General features: G+C 42.7%; 1 protein-coding gene across 2 annotated transcripts; it reads left to right on the plus strand.

Annotated features, from left to right (window-relative positions):
• Window positions 1-6,588: 6,588 nt before the first annotated feature.
• Window positions 6,589-15,600, plus strand: PDCL3 (phosducin like 3). 2 transcript variants are annotated; one of them, XM_004435856.3, is made up of 6 exons: window positions 6,589-6,687; window positions 8,884-9,016; window positions 11,456-11,546; window positions 11,820-11,963; window positions 12,742-12,950; window positions 15,221-15,600. In XM_004435856.3, the coding sequence occupies exons 1-6, from the start codon at window positions 6,682-6,684 to the stop codon at window positions 15,361-15,363; spliced, it is 726 nt and encodes a 241-aa protein (XP_004435913.1). In that variant the 5' UTR covers window positions 6,589-6,681; the 3' UTR covers window positions 15,364-15,600. The 2 variants fall into 2 exon arrangements, with proteins under 2 accessions (XP_004435913.1, XP_087282354.1); XM_087426228.1 differs by lacking the exon at window positions 6,589-6,687 and adding an exon at window positions 7,560-7,625.
• Window positions 15,601-15,873: the final 273 nt, after the last annotated feature.

Raw genomic sequence — 15,873 nt, forward strand, 5'->3', positions numbered from 1 at the left:
TTCTTTCATAGCATATGCCTTACTGGGTTCTATAGTCCTCAAGGTTCCAAAACTTCCAAATGTTTTCACTGTAGACATCATCTCAGCATCTAGTCATACCTGCAGCTCCCACCTCTTAATCATCTTCCAGCTAGTCTCAAAATTGATAGAGGCTGGCAGCCATGCTGTTATCTCTTGTAATAACACCCCAGCACATTTTTTCTCTTCTTTCTTTTTAAGACAAGTAAGCAGGGAATGGGAGGCAACGAAAAGAAAGGAAGGGGAGATAAGTGCAGTTTCTCACTAACTGAGAAATCATACACAAGCACATCTTAGAAAGACAGTTGCCTAAAGATCAAATATAAACCAAATTTGGAATATGGAATTTCAGATTATTTGCCAGCAGCCATGGACTGCCAAGTTTAATAATAGCTCATTAAAATTGCTCTTTTAACCACTCAGCTGAATCTTTATACACAGGCCTTTGTCTTACAAAGAAATGAAATTTTGAGATTAGCCTATTATATGAATCTACTTGTCTGCTCCCCTGGGACAAGAAGAAAAAGTGGGTTAATAGCACCATTTCTATATTCAGATCCTATAAAGCAAAGACTCACACTCACCAAACTTTAAAGCCAGCTGTAGCTTTTCCAGCAATTTGTGCAAGAGTCATTAATATCAGGCATTTTGCTTAGAAAAATGCCTGGGTAAAGGGACGGTCATGTCGTATGTGGCAACACAGGGGAGAGCAGGCACAGCTCCGCTCATCACAAGAGCACCAGCCACAGCCCCACGGTGAAGGAGTCCAGGACATCTCATAAGTCAGGGGCACCAACATACAACTAGTTCTACAACTAGGAACTTCAAAGACAGCCCTATTACGAAGCATGTGGTAGAGAGGTGCATGTTGTGCTGAGACTATGGAGGGAAGCAGCAGTGAGGCCGTCCTGGGGCCAGCCGAGGGGACAGGGCTGGAAGCCATGGGTACCAGGCCATTTGAGACCAAAGAGACAGCAAAATTTGATGCCCAATAAACAGATATTCCCAGGGAGCAGACTCCAACTCACAGTGGACTTTCTCATGTCAACAAGGCTGAAGCCTGAGACCTAGTGTCCAGTTAAGCGGAGCCCCACGTCACATCAGAGCCCAACAGAACCAGTAGGAATGCTGCATCTTGCATCAACTGCTGTCACTTTTGGTTCCCCAGGGCTATGGCTGAAAGTCACAGTCTGTGGGCTAGGAAGTACCATCTTGCATGGACTGAATTGTGTCCTCCCTAAATTTGTATGTTGAAGCCCTAACCCCCAGTGTGACTGTACGTGGAAGTAACAAGCCTTTATGGAAGTAATTAAGGTTAAATGAGGTCATAAGGGTGGGGCTCTGATCCAATAGGGTTAGTGTCCTTACAAAAAGAGACACCAGAGAACTCGTCGCTCCACCACATGAGGACACAGCAAGAAGGTGGTTGGCCGTCTGCAAGCCAGGAAGAGGGCCTTCATTATGAACTGAATCAGCCAGCACCTTGATCGTGGACATTCCAGCCTCCAGAACTGTGAGAAAATAAATGTCTGCTGTGTAAGCCACCCAGTGTATGGTATTTTCTTATGGCAGCCCAAACAAACTAAGACGCATCTCTCTCTCCTCTTTTCCCTGCCCCCACCCACCAAAGATCCCTAAATATAGACATTTGGTCCAGTCCACAGACTAAGCAAGGATAGGACTCATATCCCTCACGGAAGGTAGGAGGGGTGCAGTAGCTTTTGCTGGCAATCAGAATAGGAAAGTTTATCTCGTCTGACTTAGCAATTCCATTCCTAGGTATACATCTTACTTAAATATACATATTCCAAGAGATGATGCTGAAATTGTGTATAGCAAAATAATTTGTAATAGCAAACACAGCCCAAATGCCCATCAATAGGGAAACTGGTAAATTGTGGTATAAACATATAGTAGGATATTATACAACAATGAAAACAAATAGTCACTGTACATATTAGCAGTGATGAATCTCATATAATATTGAGTTTAAAAGGCACATCCAAAGAATATATATGACATTGTTTCATTCATCCAGGACTTTAAGACCAAGCAACATATTGTATATAACTGCAATAATTGGAGAGAAACACAAGGGAATGATGAACACAATATGCAGGTTAGAGGCTCTTTCCAGATGGAAAGAAGAGATGGGTACACACAGGGCTTCAGTGGTGTTGGGAATTGTTCTATTTCTCAAGCAAGGTAGTGATTGTCCGTGTGTTACTGTTTTTTTCTTTTTTGCATTTCAACATCTCTGAAATTAGGAATCTAATAATCTTATAATCTCTGTCAGCCAGGTGACAATTGTCATGTAATTGTCATTTCCTTAGATATGCCTTAAGCAATTTATTTCCTTTTCATGTATGCACAAAAGTAACACGGAACAAAAATCTGTCTAAGTCTGAACGACTCCATTGAAGAAGTGAAAAATAAAAATTCCAAGTGACAAAAAAATATCCCAAGCCCCTCATTTGTTCAGGCTTCTCCAAGGCACTGGAAGGGGCTCCAGCAATGTGTTCGCATGTACTGTATGTCTTCTTGTGAACGTTTGTGAAAGTAGGCTATTTTAACCACAGTCAATTAAGATCACTGTTGCCTTCTACTGAGCTTCCCCTCAGTCACACTGATCCTCCACTTCTCTTTGTCAGATGGTATTGGAGCAGTCATGCATATTTTGGGAACCTGGCTAAGGGAAAGCTGAATGGGGGTGTATTATATACGTTTATGTGTCTGCGGTTATTTCCATGCATGGTATTGCTGGCCATCCAGGGCGGAAAGTACTTGCAGGAATACTGCCATCAGCCTCTCACCCAGCGATGTGACATGAAGTTGCAGGGCCAGAGAACACAATGTGATATGACTGTAATCGCTGGAGCTCTGGCCTTGGAATGAGGTTCTGGAAGAATAGGGGCTTGATGTACACAAGCCGGAAGTTAGTCTATGACAACATATAGAGGTGTCAGACAGGTAACACAAATATTATGTTATTTTTCTAGATTTTGTGATGTTTGTTGTATTTGTCAGCTTTTTGAACTTGGCAATTTGTAACTATTTCTTTTTCCATTCTAAATAAATGTTCATATTCATGCCTACTTTTATATTCATAATTTTGTATTTTTTTTAACTTTCTATTTTTTATTTGGTCAAAATGTCATCATAATATTTATACAGGCCAATCTCTATTCAACACAGAAATTATACTTTAGTTCTCCCTTTTTTGTATGTTTACATTGTATCACTTAACAAATTATAAGGACAGGAAATATAGAATAATAAAATTACTATTCTTGCCATATCACAGCCAATGTCATTTTAAAAAACACTTATTGAATGCCTATTCTGTGTAGGCATTATTCTAGGAGATAACATCTCATTTAATCCCTAGAATAACAGTTCTTAAAATCCGTCAAATGGGGTCTCAGGACGCCTTTACACTCTTTTTTTTTTCTTTTTCCTGATAATCTTTTTACTAGTTTTATTGAAAAATAATTGCCATACATCACTGTATAAGTTTAAGTCATACAGCACAATGGTTTGATTTACATATATTGTGAAATGATTACCACAATAGGTTCAGCTAACATCCATCTTCTCATGTAGATACAGTAAAAAGAAGAGAAAAGAAAAAAGGAAAAAAAATTCTCTTTTTGATGAGAACTCTTAGGATTTACTCTCTTAACAACTTTCCTATATATGATACAGTAGGGTTAGCCGTAGTCATCATGTACATTACAGCCCTAGTAGTTATTTATCTTATAACTGGAAGTTTGTAGCTTTTGACCATCTTCCTCCATTTCCCCCTCTCTCCGTCGACCTCCTCTGGTAACCACAAGTCTGATCTCTTATTTCTATCAGTTTGGGTTTTTTTTTTTTTTTTCCAGATTCCACGTATAAGTGATGTAGTCTTAAAGAGGACCTCCAAGATTGAATGTGTTTTGGGCCCCACAAAACTTATCTGCCCCTAAATAAAAGTTTATCAGAGGATTCTCACTCCCAATTTTGTCACTACCACCTCATCCCCACCCTCCTCTTCATCCCCACCCCACCACCATATTAGCTGTTTCATTAATTTCTGATTTCTTCTTTCCGTGATTCTTTTTGCAAAATTAAGCAAATATGAATATATACATTTGTGTTCTTATTTAACCCTTTATTTTACACCAAAGGTGGCATGCTTATATTCATTATTCTTACGCAAAAAAATTTTTTTAGGTTGTCAAATCTATCATTTTTTTTATTTGCTTTTCTGGATTTTAAGTAATAGTCATCAAAGTTTTTTTTCCATTTTTAGGTTATAAAGAAATTATCCCATACTTTCTTCTAGTACTTTTAGTTTTTAATTTTTAATCTGATATACACTAAGTATATATCCAATTTTATCTCTTTTCAAATGGCTGTCCAATTGTCCCAACACTATTTACAATAAAAAGCCCATCTCCTTCCCCCAGCACATTGAGATGCCATCTAGAGCATACACTAATGTTTGTGTGTACTTGGCTATTTCCAGACTCGTTCTGAACTTGCTGCTCCATTGATCTATTTGTCTATTCATGAATCAATACCACATTGTTTTAATATCTGGTAGGCCTAGCTATCCCCTCAGTTTGCCATTCTTGTTGTTTATTTTATCGTAACTTTAGAATCAACTTCCCTAGCTTCAGAAAATAACTTCTTGAGTTTTTAAACAAAGATTATGTTAATTTTAACACACTAATTTTGAGAAAATTGACATCCCTGTGATGTTGAGTCATCCTATCCAAAAATGAGGGATTTCTTTCCATTCATTCAATGTGACTTTTGTATCTTCAGGAAGGTTGTATAATTTCTCCCATGTAGGTTTTTGTGCATGTCTTGAATTTATTCCTAAGTGCTTTTTTCTTTTCTGTTATTACTGTAATTAGGGTTCATTATATCTTCTAATTTGTTATTGTAAATACACACTAAGGCTACTTTTTGTATGTTAATTTTACATCCTGCTCCAATACTGAATTCTCGTATTGTTAAAATGAATTTAAGACTTGATTCTCCCGAGGTTTTCCGATTACGCTATCATATCAAATCATCCACAAATAGAAATAATTTTTTCCATTTCGTTTCTTTTCTAATTCTTATGGCTCTAATTTTTTCTCCTGAGCCCTAATTACTTTCTCTCTAGAGCCAAGAGTGATGGAATGATGGCCAGAGGTCTCTGGGGAGGTGGGAGGGACTGTGATCTGGAGCACAGGAGGAAAGGGCAAGTCTTCGACAAAAGTAGGAGAGGCACATTTCTTGCAGAGAGAAGGCCATACAGTTTGAGCCTTTGGCTTGTTAATCTCCCTTGGAGAGAGGGATCATGTAATGGAGGTGAGTCTTGGTCTCAGGAAATAGCTAAGGCTGGGAATAAGCAAACGGTATAAGGGCACCTACACTACTGCTGTGGAGGACGCAAAGCTTAGCACAGGGCCAAATCCACCCGGAACTAGTCTGGGTCCTGATTTCGGTGGTGAGACCAGGGAAAACTCATTCAGTTCACTGCCAGATAAATGAATAAACAAATATTTTAAGAGGCCTATAATTCTATGGGCAGGGGTTAGGTAAATCTTAAGGAGCCTTATAAATTATTAAATGAAAGCTCCTTGCCCTCAAGGAATCATTTATGCATATTAGCAACACCAGAGGATCTTTAAGAAAATATCAGTTTCAGGCTCCATCTCCAGGCATTTAATTTGACCGGGGATGGAGCCCCGGGGTAGCTGCAGTTTTTGAAATCTCCCAGGTGGTTCTAATGCGTAGCCAAAGTTGGGAGTCCTAAGCGTACCCCACAGACGTCTGGCTCCCTATTATCTGTGTCTGCTTGGTTGCCAGAAGGCGCCAAGTTAGCCCAGGTGTCCAGGGAAGGATATTTCTTTCTTAACTCAAATTCGGAGTGCTCCACAGACAAAAGCCTGGAGCCCAGCACCTGCATTTTACAGTTCAGCCTCTGCTGATTTTCACTCAGCGCCTCCCTCCTGTGTGCCCCAGATAGCGCTAAGCACTTTTGCAAAAATGGATCGCCTCAGGCTCAACCAGGTGAAATGACTCTCACCTTTCTGGTGATTTTTCTGTCGTGATCCCTGTTGTACACGCAGAGCCTAGAAGAGTGCCTGGTACATAGTAGGCTCTCAATAAATATGTCTTCCTAATGAATTGCCTTATCGGATGCTGAAATGATAGTGAATTCGAGGTGGCCCTGCAACGTTTTTCATTGTAACATCGGATCACGGAAACACTCTACTTCTGACTTCCGGGGCCGAGACCTCTTGTCCACGCCCGGCCTGCGGCTGGAGAAGGCGCACGGACACCGCACACTCTGCCCCAGCCGGCCCCACCGCTCCAACGCCGAAAGCCTGCCCTAATAAGGCAGCGCCCGGGATTGGCTCCGGGTCACGTGAACGCCGAGGCTGGACACACGGTGGGCGTGTCCTGCCTCGCTCATGCGCACATCTCCCGCTCCGGCTCCAGAGGAGCCGACGCCGACTCCGAGGCCTCGCTTCCTCCCTGGCTCCGCCCCGCTCACTCCTGGGGGGCGGGGCGAAGGCCGCGCCGGGAGAAGAGGCGGGGCGGCGGCTGCGCGCGTGCGCGGAAGAGAGCTGAGGGGCTGCTGGGGTGCCGGCCGGCCTGGCTTGAGCGATTTGAGACAAGATGCAGGTGAGCGAGCCGGGGGCGCGAGGTCTGGAGGCTGCGGCCATTCGTTTACCCCGTTGGGTCCGCGCCGGCGGCCGACTGTCTGGGCCCGGCCCGCGGGAAGCGCCGGGCGCCACAGGCACTGGGAAGGCCACGCGGGTCGGGGCCGGGCGCAGGCGCAGTGCGGGAGGGCGGGCGTGGTCTTGCCGGGACCTGCGGGCTGGGCGTCCCCACCCCTGTGTGTCCCACCCTCGAAATCTCAGTCCTTTGGGGCTACCTCTCCTTGAAATCAGATCCCGTGGGGCCTGTGAAGGACTCGCCGATCCCACCTGACAAAGTTACTTCCTACTAGTAACTCTTTTAGTGAGCACCTGAGCAGGTGTGTTAGGGACCCATTGTACAGATGTGGGAGCTGAGGCTTGCAGGAGTGAAGGGTCCCGCCTGGGGCCCCCAAAACGTGAAACAGTGGCGGAGCCCGTGTTCCTGACTCGTCTTAGAGCTGGGTGAGGGGTTAGTTACACCCTCTTCCCCCTAACGTTGGTGTTCAGGTGGAGGTGAGCTCCCTTTCGGGCTCCCTGGCTTCCGGAGCTCAGCCGGAGGGTCCCTCTGCTGCTTAGTTACTTTCTGTCATAAAAGGGATAAAACCAAATCCCCTTTTGTCCTTTTATGGTATCTGGAATTTGCTAATGGAGTTTGACTAAAACGCAAAGAAAAGTGAAAGAAAATAAATGAAGACACCACGGAAGTGGATGCTTTTATGAGCAAAAATCGGTGACAGCTAAATTTTGTCACTGTCCAAAGACCCTCCTCTAAAGGTCATTCTGCTGCCTCCCAGATCTGGCTGTGGTCAGGAATTCCGGCAGTGACAGATGGCAAATGGAGTTAGTGTGGGTTTGTTGGGGCTGGAGAAGATGATCCTCTGCAAACGCAGTGTGTCGGCCTCAAGCCAGACACTCGTAATGGTAAGAGGGAGCTAAGGGCTGCCCTGCCCTCCTTTGCATTCTCTATCCTTCAGGTCCCTGTTTAGAAATGTCACCTCTTCAGAGGCCTTCCCTGACTATCCTGTTGAAAGGATTCTGATCATCTTTCTTTTGATATATCTCAGCAAGACCGTGACACGGAGCTGGGGCTGGAGCCGTGTTATCCCAGCGCCCTTTCCACATTGCTCTTTCATTTCATGTTCCAAACCAGGTCTATAGCGGTTCCTGCCAAGCCATGCAGACCAGTGTTCGGGCAGCTGGGTTCTGGAGCTGAGAGCCCACTGTGACATTTACCCTTCTGACATTTGGTCCTGGTAAATTTGACCTGTTCCAGCGTGGCGGTGTCTCTTAAATGCCATGTCTCTCTTACGCTGGTGAGGATTAACTGAGTAGATACAGGTAAAGGGCTGAGGAGAGTGCCCAGCACCTAGTACTCAGTGAGCGTTAGCTGTTGTGAGCTATTCCCCAGGCTCTCAGCTCTTCCTCTCAGATTTGGCCATCAGAGAATTTCTCAGCCCCGCATCGGGCTCTCCTCCCTCTCTCATTCTATTGCAGCCACTCAGAGCTTGAACATGCTCAGTATCCCTGCTCTTGGGTCCTGTACATATGCTGGTCCCTCTGCCTGGAAAATAACTTCCTAAATTCTCACTCCTCGTGTCTGATTCCTTCTCATCTTCCAGTGATGGTAAATTGTCACCTGTTCTGAGAGAACGTCCCTGCCCATCCTGTGGCATACAGGCTGCCTGTAACTATCTAGGTCAGCAGCCTGTTCCCACAATTCGTAATATATATCTGTTTGTATGTTTAATTGTTCATTGCCTATCTCTTCCTCTCGACTGTAAAAAGGTGACTCTGGTGTTCACCATGCTTCCCTACCGTATAGTACAATGATTTACATATAGTAGGTGCTTAATAAATATCTGTTGGATGAATCACTCCGAGTCATTAATAAAAATATTGAATAGACACCAGGTCAGAGCCCTGGTATCAGCACTGATGCCAATCTGCACATCATATCCTGATTTTTACCCTGAGCTAGCTCCTCGGTGGGGTGTGGAGTGGAGGACAGGAAGAATGGAGCAGGGGCCGTGGGTCTCTTGATACTTTCTCGGAAATAGGCCACAAAATAACTTGGTTTGAATTCCTCTTCCCACCGCCTTTCCCGTTTGACCCCTTGCCCACCATGGGACCCTGCATAGTGGACTTGGCACTCATGGTATCCTTGGTCCACCTGCCCTAGGACCCCAACGCAGACACCGAGTGGAATGACATCTTACGAAAAAAGGGCATCTTGCCCTCAAAGGAAAGTTTGAAAGAACTGGAAAAGAAGGCTGAGGAGGAGGAGGAGCAGCGAGCCCTGCAGCGGTCAGTCGGTGAGCTTGCTTTTATTCTTTCTTTCTTCCGTGTCTGTCTGGGTCAGGAAGCAGCTTTCTCAGCCGCTAACTGGTTTGATAGGAAGGATCCTCTGAGCAGGAGTCGGGAGCCGGGGATTGGAGTGCTGGAACGGGTGTCCTCTGTGGGAACTCAGGCGAGTCCCAGGATGTCTCTCTGGCCTTCGACTTCCTGGGCCACAGAATTAGGGGGACTTGCGAGGCTCCCTTCATTTCCACAGTTCCTTGTCTGTGTCAGATGAGCACATGATAATCCTGAAGAAAGTATTTCTGAGTCTTGACTTTCTGGTCTGCGATTCACTTTGGGTAATGTCATGGAAATTTGCTCAAAGTTTTTAGTGTTTGTATTGTCCTGAGTGTATACTTTATTGTCTTTGTGGTATGAGAATATTACAATAGCTTAATTTGGGGAAGCATAAGATGTTTGCAGTATGTAGGGTCTGGGAGAGGGGTTTTCTCAAAGGTAGCTATACTCTCTGAATTGGAATCCTTTGGGGTGCTTGTGAAAAACCCAGCCCCTACTGAATCCGAATCTCTGGGGGCGGGGCCCAGGAATCTGCGTTCTAAACACGTGCCTCAAAGGATTTCTGATTCACCCCAAAGTATGAGAACCATTGATCATAGAGGCTAGTACTTTTGTCCCCTGTGTACGTTAGAGCTAAGTTAGGGAAGGATTTATTACAAAGATTTATCCAGCAAATGTTGAAAGATTACTGTGTGCCAGGTGCCATTCTAGACAGTGGGGCTTTAGCTGCCTACAGGCCAGACAAAAGTCCCTGTCTTCGTGGACCTTACATTCTAGTGGGAGAGACAGACAGTAAACAACACATAAGTGAAATGTAGGAACATAAGGCAGGGAAAGGGCCTAGAAAGGGCTGGGGTGGTGAGTGTAATTCTAAATGGGATCAGAGAGGGCCTCACCGGGGATGACATTTGAGTAGACCTGAGGGAGGTGAACTGAACTACGTTAGCAAGTGAAAAGCATGTTGGAGAATCCTTGAGGAAGTCAGTATGAATGGGAGAGAGCAGTAGTAACTTCAGAGAGGCAATTAGGGGTCAAACCATTTAGGACCTTGTAGCTTCTAGGAAGGACTTTGGCTTTTACACCTAATAAAGTGGAAGTTGTTGGAGGTTTGATCAGAGGAGTGACGTGTCCTCCACGTTGACAGCACCATCCCGTTGCTGCCTTAGTGAGCATGGACTGAGGGGGGCAAGGCAGGAAGTAGGGAGACTAGTCTGGAAACTACTGCAGTCATTCAGGCAAGAGATGCCGTTGTCGTGGACCAGTGTGGTGGCCGTGAAAGTGGTGAGAAGTGGTCAGATCTGGATCAATTTTGAAGGTAGGGCCGGCAGGATTTGCTGACGGATCCTGTGAGGGGTGTGAGAGCGAGTCAGTCAGGGTGACTGTAAGGCTTTGGGCTTGAGCAGCCTGAAGGATGGAGTCACCACCAACTGAGATGAGGAAGGCTCATCTCCTTTGAGATTTTTATTAGACAAATAGAGATGGTCAGTGGGCGGTTGGGTATGTTTTTCTCTAAATCAGAGAAATGTGGGCTGGAGGCATAGACTTGGGAGTTGTCAGCACATTGGTTGTATTTAAAGCCATGAGATGCAAAATCACCAAGGGAGTGGGTATAGATAAAGAAGAAAAGGAGTCAAATCAGCAAAGAGTCTAAAGGAGGGGCAGCGTAGAGGAAGGAGGAGAGGAGGCGTCCTGGAGGACGCCGGAGGAGGACGGTCTTTCAAAGAGGAGGCAGTGATGGATTGGGTCAAATGCTGCTCATCAGTTAAGAAGTGAAGGTCATTGTTGACCTTGATAAGAGCAGTTTTGTGTAGTGATGGGGTGGGGGTCAGGGGACAAAAGCCTGATTTGATGTCAGGAAGCAAGTGTGTTTATGGCAATAAAAACAAAATACAGATTTTATAGCAGTTGGGTAAAAGCAAAGATAGAGCTGCCTACCACTCTCAAGACAAGACCAAGAAGTTTGCGTGCTAATCCCTTTAACTCTAGAAGGGGTGTGCTGAGAGGACACCCATGGTATCCTCTCGTCTCCTCGGAGAGGAGAGAACTGGTGATACACCAGTCCATGCCTGTGTGTGCTTGAAGAGCCAACCCGGGGAGTTCAGGCAAACACAGTTCTCTTCTTTTATAAACTTGGGAAACCTCTCGTTCATATCCTCATTATGTGGAGGTAAGAGAGTCAAGCCTGCAGGTATCCACGTAGTTCTGTCTTTTTAAAACACCCTCAACTTCTTATCTACTAGTGTAATATCTTAAGTACTTTTTATTTTGGTTTTGGTGTGCTGGGGGTCTTTTGGTGTTACATGTGCATCTTGAGGAGAAAAGTGAAGGAAAAAACCAAAATGTGTGTTCGTTCATCTTTTAAATTTTTTGGTTTTTGCTAACATAACTACATTCAGTGAAAACATATGAAGATATGACTTTGGAAGAACTGGAGGATCATGAAGACGAATTTAATGAGGAGGATGAACGTGCTATTGAAATGTACAGGTTAGTGCCGCCCGGGGGGCTGTTTGTTTTTTTCGTGTGGCATAAAAATGTATGTCCTTTGAAAAAGTAATTTTCTGACTGAGATAATGTTTGGAAAGAACTATAATTAAATAATAATATTATTGATTTCTGGTCTTAGACTTTTGCCATGGGGCAAATAAATAAACCTGGACCTTGATAAAAGTTGCTGTCTGAAAGGTGTGTGTGCAGATGCGTGTGTGTGTGTGTGTGTGTGTGTGTGTAAAATGTCTCTCTCCTCCTTCTGTTGTGCAGGCAGCAAAGACTGGCTGAGTGGAAAGCAACTAAATTAAAGAATAAATTTGGAGAAGTTTTGGAGATCTCAGGAAAGGATTATGTTCAAGAAGTTACCAAAGCCAGCGAGGGCTTGTGGGTGATCTTGCACCTCTACAAACAGGGGTGAGCTGATATTATCACTGTCTTTCAATGTTAATTCAAATTTATGTCTTGAACATCTCGGGCTTAATCCACATTGGAGGGGTTTTTTACTAGTGTTTTATGTGTTTTTGTTGCTGATTTGCCCAAACCTTAATGCCTGATTTTTGCCTTGAGACTTTCAGATGAGTATTTGTGACGAATAGGAATGCCTTTGTTACAGTGTAGCAGTGAAGACTTTGCTTTTATTGAAAAAGAATTGCTAAGTTACTTACCCCTCTAGAGAACTCTGGCATTTCAGAATCCCATGTGATAAATCACTCTCGTAGATGACAGGGGAGACCTTTATAATAGTTGTGGTGAGTGAGGCAGTGGTCCTCCAGTGTTCTCACCTCCTGTCTGTGCTCATCCTGTAGAGTCGAGTGCTGTGTGCTAGTTTCTTTAAAGCAGGAAATGCTTTCTGACCTGTTTCACACATTCTAAATCTTGAATGTTCTCTCATATAGAAGGGTAGAACAATTTTCTTTTACATTGAAGCTGTTTTCCTGACTTATTGTTGGATCAAATTAAATTAGACTTTGGATATTGAGTTCTTCACTTTCCTTGAACATATTAGAAAGTTTTTAAAAAATGTTAGTCCCTCTTGGCTAGAGTAGCAGAATCATTTGTGAAGCTATTGTGAGGTTTTACATAGGGTGGAGGGTAGTTGAGCTTTGTTCTGTATAAATGCAGAATCACAGTTGCTTCTATTTCTGCTGATAGGATTCCCCTCTCACCATTGTTTCCTATTTCTGTTTTATAGGATTCCCCTCTGTGCCCTGATAAATCAGCACTTCAGTGGACTTGCCAGGAAGTTTCCTGATGTCAAGTTTATCAAAGCCATTTCAACAACCTGCATACCCAACTATCCTGATAAGAATCTGCCCACGATATTTGTTTACCTTGAAGGTGACATCAAGGCTCAGTTTATTGGACCTCTGGTGTTTGGTGGCATGAACCTGACAGTAGATGGTAAGGGGCCTCTTTGACATGGTCCAGGGCACGTGAGTGATGCCGGTGCACGTCAGAGATGGCGAGGGGATATTTCTCTTGTAGAGGGTGACTGTTTCCTAGACATGTGTTACGATGATTTGTCAGATTCGCCTTTGTTCCTGTATGAGTGATTGTTAAAAGGGAAGAAGCACATTTAATCTCTCATCTTAGACGAATCATTGTGGCAGTTACAACTGGACTCGCCTAATTCTCAGTTGAAAGAGGGCACAATGGACTTTAAAACATGTATTTAGTATCGATGTCTAATATGTTTTATTTGTCCCGACAGTTCAGTGTTTTAATTTGTAGCTCGAGATCACATCATTCATGTTTTGTTTAATTCACATGAACCTATTATTGACAGAAGCTTATATGTATATATATGTATGTATATATAAATCTTCTCCATAGAAATATTTTCTCAGTGGAGTATCTTAGTAGCTTTTAAATTAAATTAAAATTTTATTTAATTCTGCCCCTTAACTCCTGAAGGGTGTGTCTTTTTATTCCTTTCCACCACCTGTCACACATGGAGGTGTCAAATGACGTATGCACACATAATGTGAAAGAGAACCTGAGGCCTGAGGGCTTCCTGCTAAGTGAAATTCTTTATCTCTTGATTGAAATAATATGTCCAGCTATGCTTTAGCAGTCTTTAAAAACATGTGTTAAAATATGACTTTATATACTACTTAATATAACTGTTTATATAAGGTATTCAGCTGGGAAAAGTGTAAACATACACACATCCGTACATACACGAGCAAACGTTACATCAGTTATGCACTATCCCGGTGTGCAAAGGCATACAGCATTTCAAACTAAATACGCATTTACATCTTAATTTGGTCCTTTGGAACGTACCATGAGGGGAGAAAGATAGGTATAGGATAGTAGTGACAGTCTTTATTTCTAGAAAAAGTCTTATTTTTAGGATTAGTGAACTTATAAAACAATGATTACATTGTTCACATATAAGTGAACAATAACATCAAATGCATACATGTGTATGTGTACGTATATGTGGATCTAAACATATTCTTGAGTCAAGAATCAGAAATTGTAAGATTTTTTTTTTAAGAAATTTCTTGAATTATAACATTCAGCTGAGGTACCTAGAGCTGAAACTACTAGTGTTATTCATGTCCATGGAGCACTTCAAATTAATATGACTTCAGTAAAATTAGTTGTCAGATTTGTGCAGAAGTACCTAATTAGCAGAGCATCACTTTTAAACCAGGCTCCTTGTTGTAGAGTCTCTCGTAGTCCCTTAGTTCTGCCTGGGGTCTTCTCTGCAGTGGAAAAATACATTAATTGATTTTGCTTCACAAGGTCTCACATCCGTGTGGAGTTTCACTGATTATAAGAGAGTGAAATATAGGAAATACAGTCACTCATTCTTTATTTTCTGGTCCTTTTTTTTTCTTTTTACTTGGAACAAATGTATCAGTTCTAGAATATCATCATACATTTATCCTTTGACTCTAATAGATTGAGATATTGGACATGAGGCTTAAGAATTTCCTTTTGTTAATTAAAATTAGATTTAATGATTAGATTGCCAGCAGGACTGTGAAAAGTATTTCTTTTAAATGTTCCATGCTGATTTCTTTCCTGGGAAATTGTGCAAGCTGGAAAACTGTAGTTGTTAGAAGACAAGTTTAGACTTTGTTTTTTATTTTAATTACTTTATGGTTTCAAATGTATGTAATATCTCATTTGATTTCATCTTGTGAAAAAGTATTAGAAAGTTTTTTTTTTCTTTTTTCTTTTTGTGAGGAAGATCAGCCATGAGCTAACATCCGTGCCAATCCTCCTCTTTTTGCTGAGGAAGACCAGCTCTGAGCTAACGTCTATTGCCAATCCTCCTCCTTTTTTTTCCCCAAAGCTCCAGCAGATAGTTGTATGTCACTTCTAGTTGCTGTATGCGGGACGCGGCCTCAGCATGGCCGGAGAAGCGGTGCGTCGGTGCGTGCCCGGGATCCGAACCCGGGCCGCCAGTAGCAGAGCGCGCGCACTTAACCGCTAAGCCACGGGGCCGGCCCTGAAAGTATTTTTGTTTTCCTTCCTAAAAGTCTGATTGTTTTCCTTCTGGGTACCTACCTTATAATTATGGCACTAAAATTAAATTGTCATCAAATGCTGATAATTGTAGTTTCTGCTTAGAAAAAGAACTGTGGCTTGATGGACGTAAGGGTGAGGGCCCGTGCAGACTGTCTCAGGCGATTTGCTTTTTCTGTGTCGTGTAGAGTTGGAGTGGAAATTGTCTGAGTCTGGAGCCATCAAGACAGACCTGGAGGAAAACCCTAAGAAACCTATTGAAGACGCGTTGCTATCTTCGGTGCGGTGCTCTGTCCCTGCGTGGAGGAACAGCGATTCCGAGGAGGACTGAGGCTGTGGCTGCGGTGACATGCCAAACTTTCTTGATGTGACACATCATCTGGAATTTTTAAAAAGGAAAAAGCAGAAATGTATCCTTTGGTTTTTAGCCTTTTATAACTATGTTTCAAATCTCATAGATCTCAGAAATAATCATTGCTAGGAATCCTGTTAAATTTCCTGGAACTCTCTTTTTAAATTAATAATGTTTCCTTAAAAAAAAATAAAAACCAGCTGTTAGTATGGCAAATGTCTATGTTTTCCTCACTTCGATTTTAACTAAGCTGTAAAACTATTCACTATTTGTTCACAAATAACTATATAAAAAGGAATATGAAGTTTTTTTTAATAATATGAGTAAATTATATAGCGGAAAAATTGCAAACTAAGCTTTGCAGTTACATTATTGTTTATTTTTATTCTTTTATAAAGGTAGCAGCAGGGTTATTAATTCAAAATAAAGGAATGATTGATAAGAAAAAATCTTATTATTTATCCTATTTAGAAGAAATAGGCAATAATT

Source organism: Ceratotherium simum, chromosome 40, assembly GCF_057802395.1.
Source record: "Ceratotherium simum simum isolate JZ-2026a chromosome 40, ASM5780239v1, whole genome shotgun sequence".
Taxonomy (NCBI): domain Eukaryota; kingdom Metazoa; phylum Chordata; class Mammalia; order Perissodactyla; family Rhinocerotidae; genus Ceratotherium; species Ceratotherium simum.

Excerpts from the sequence above, each read along its gene's own strand:
- PDCL3 (XM_087426228.1), top strand. The coding sequence starts at position 7,575 with ATGATCCTCTGCAAACGCAGTGTGTCGGCCTCAAGCCAGACACTCGTA. Across the intron at positions 11,964-12,741 it reads TTGCACCTCTACAAACAGGG|GATTCCCCTCTGTGCCCTGA; the intron begins GTGAGCTGATAT and ends TCTGTTTTATAG. Across the intron at positions 12,951-15,220 it reads CATGAACCTGACAGTAGATG|AGTTGGAGTGGAAATTGTCT; the intron begins GTAAGGGGCCTC and ends TGTGTCGTGTAG.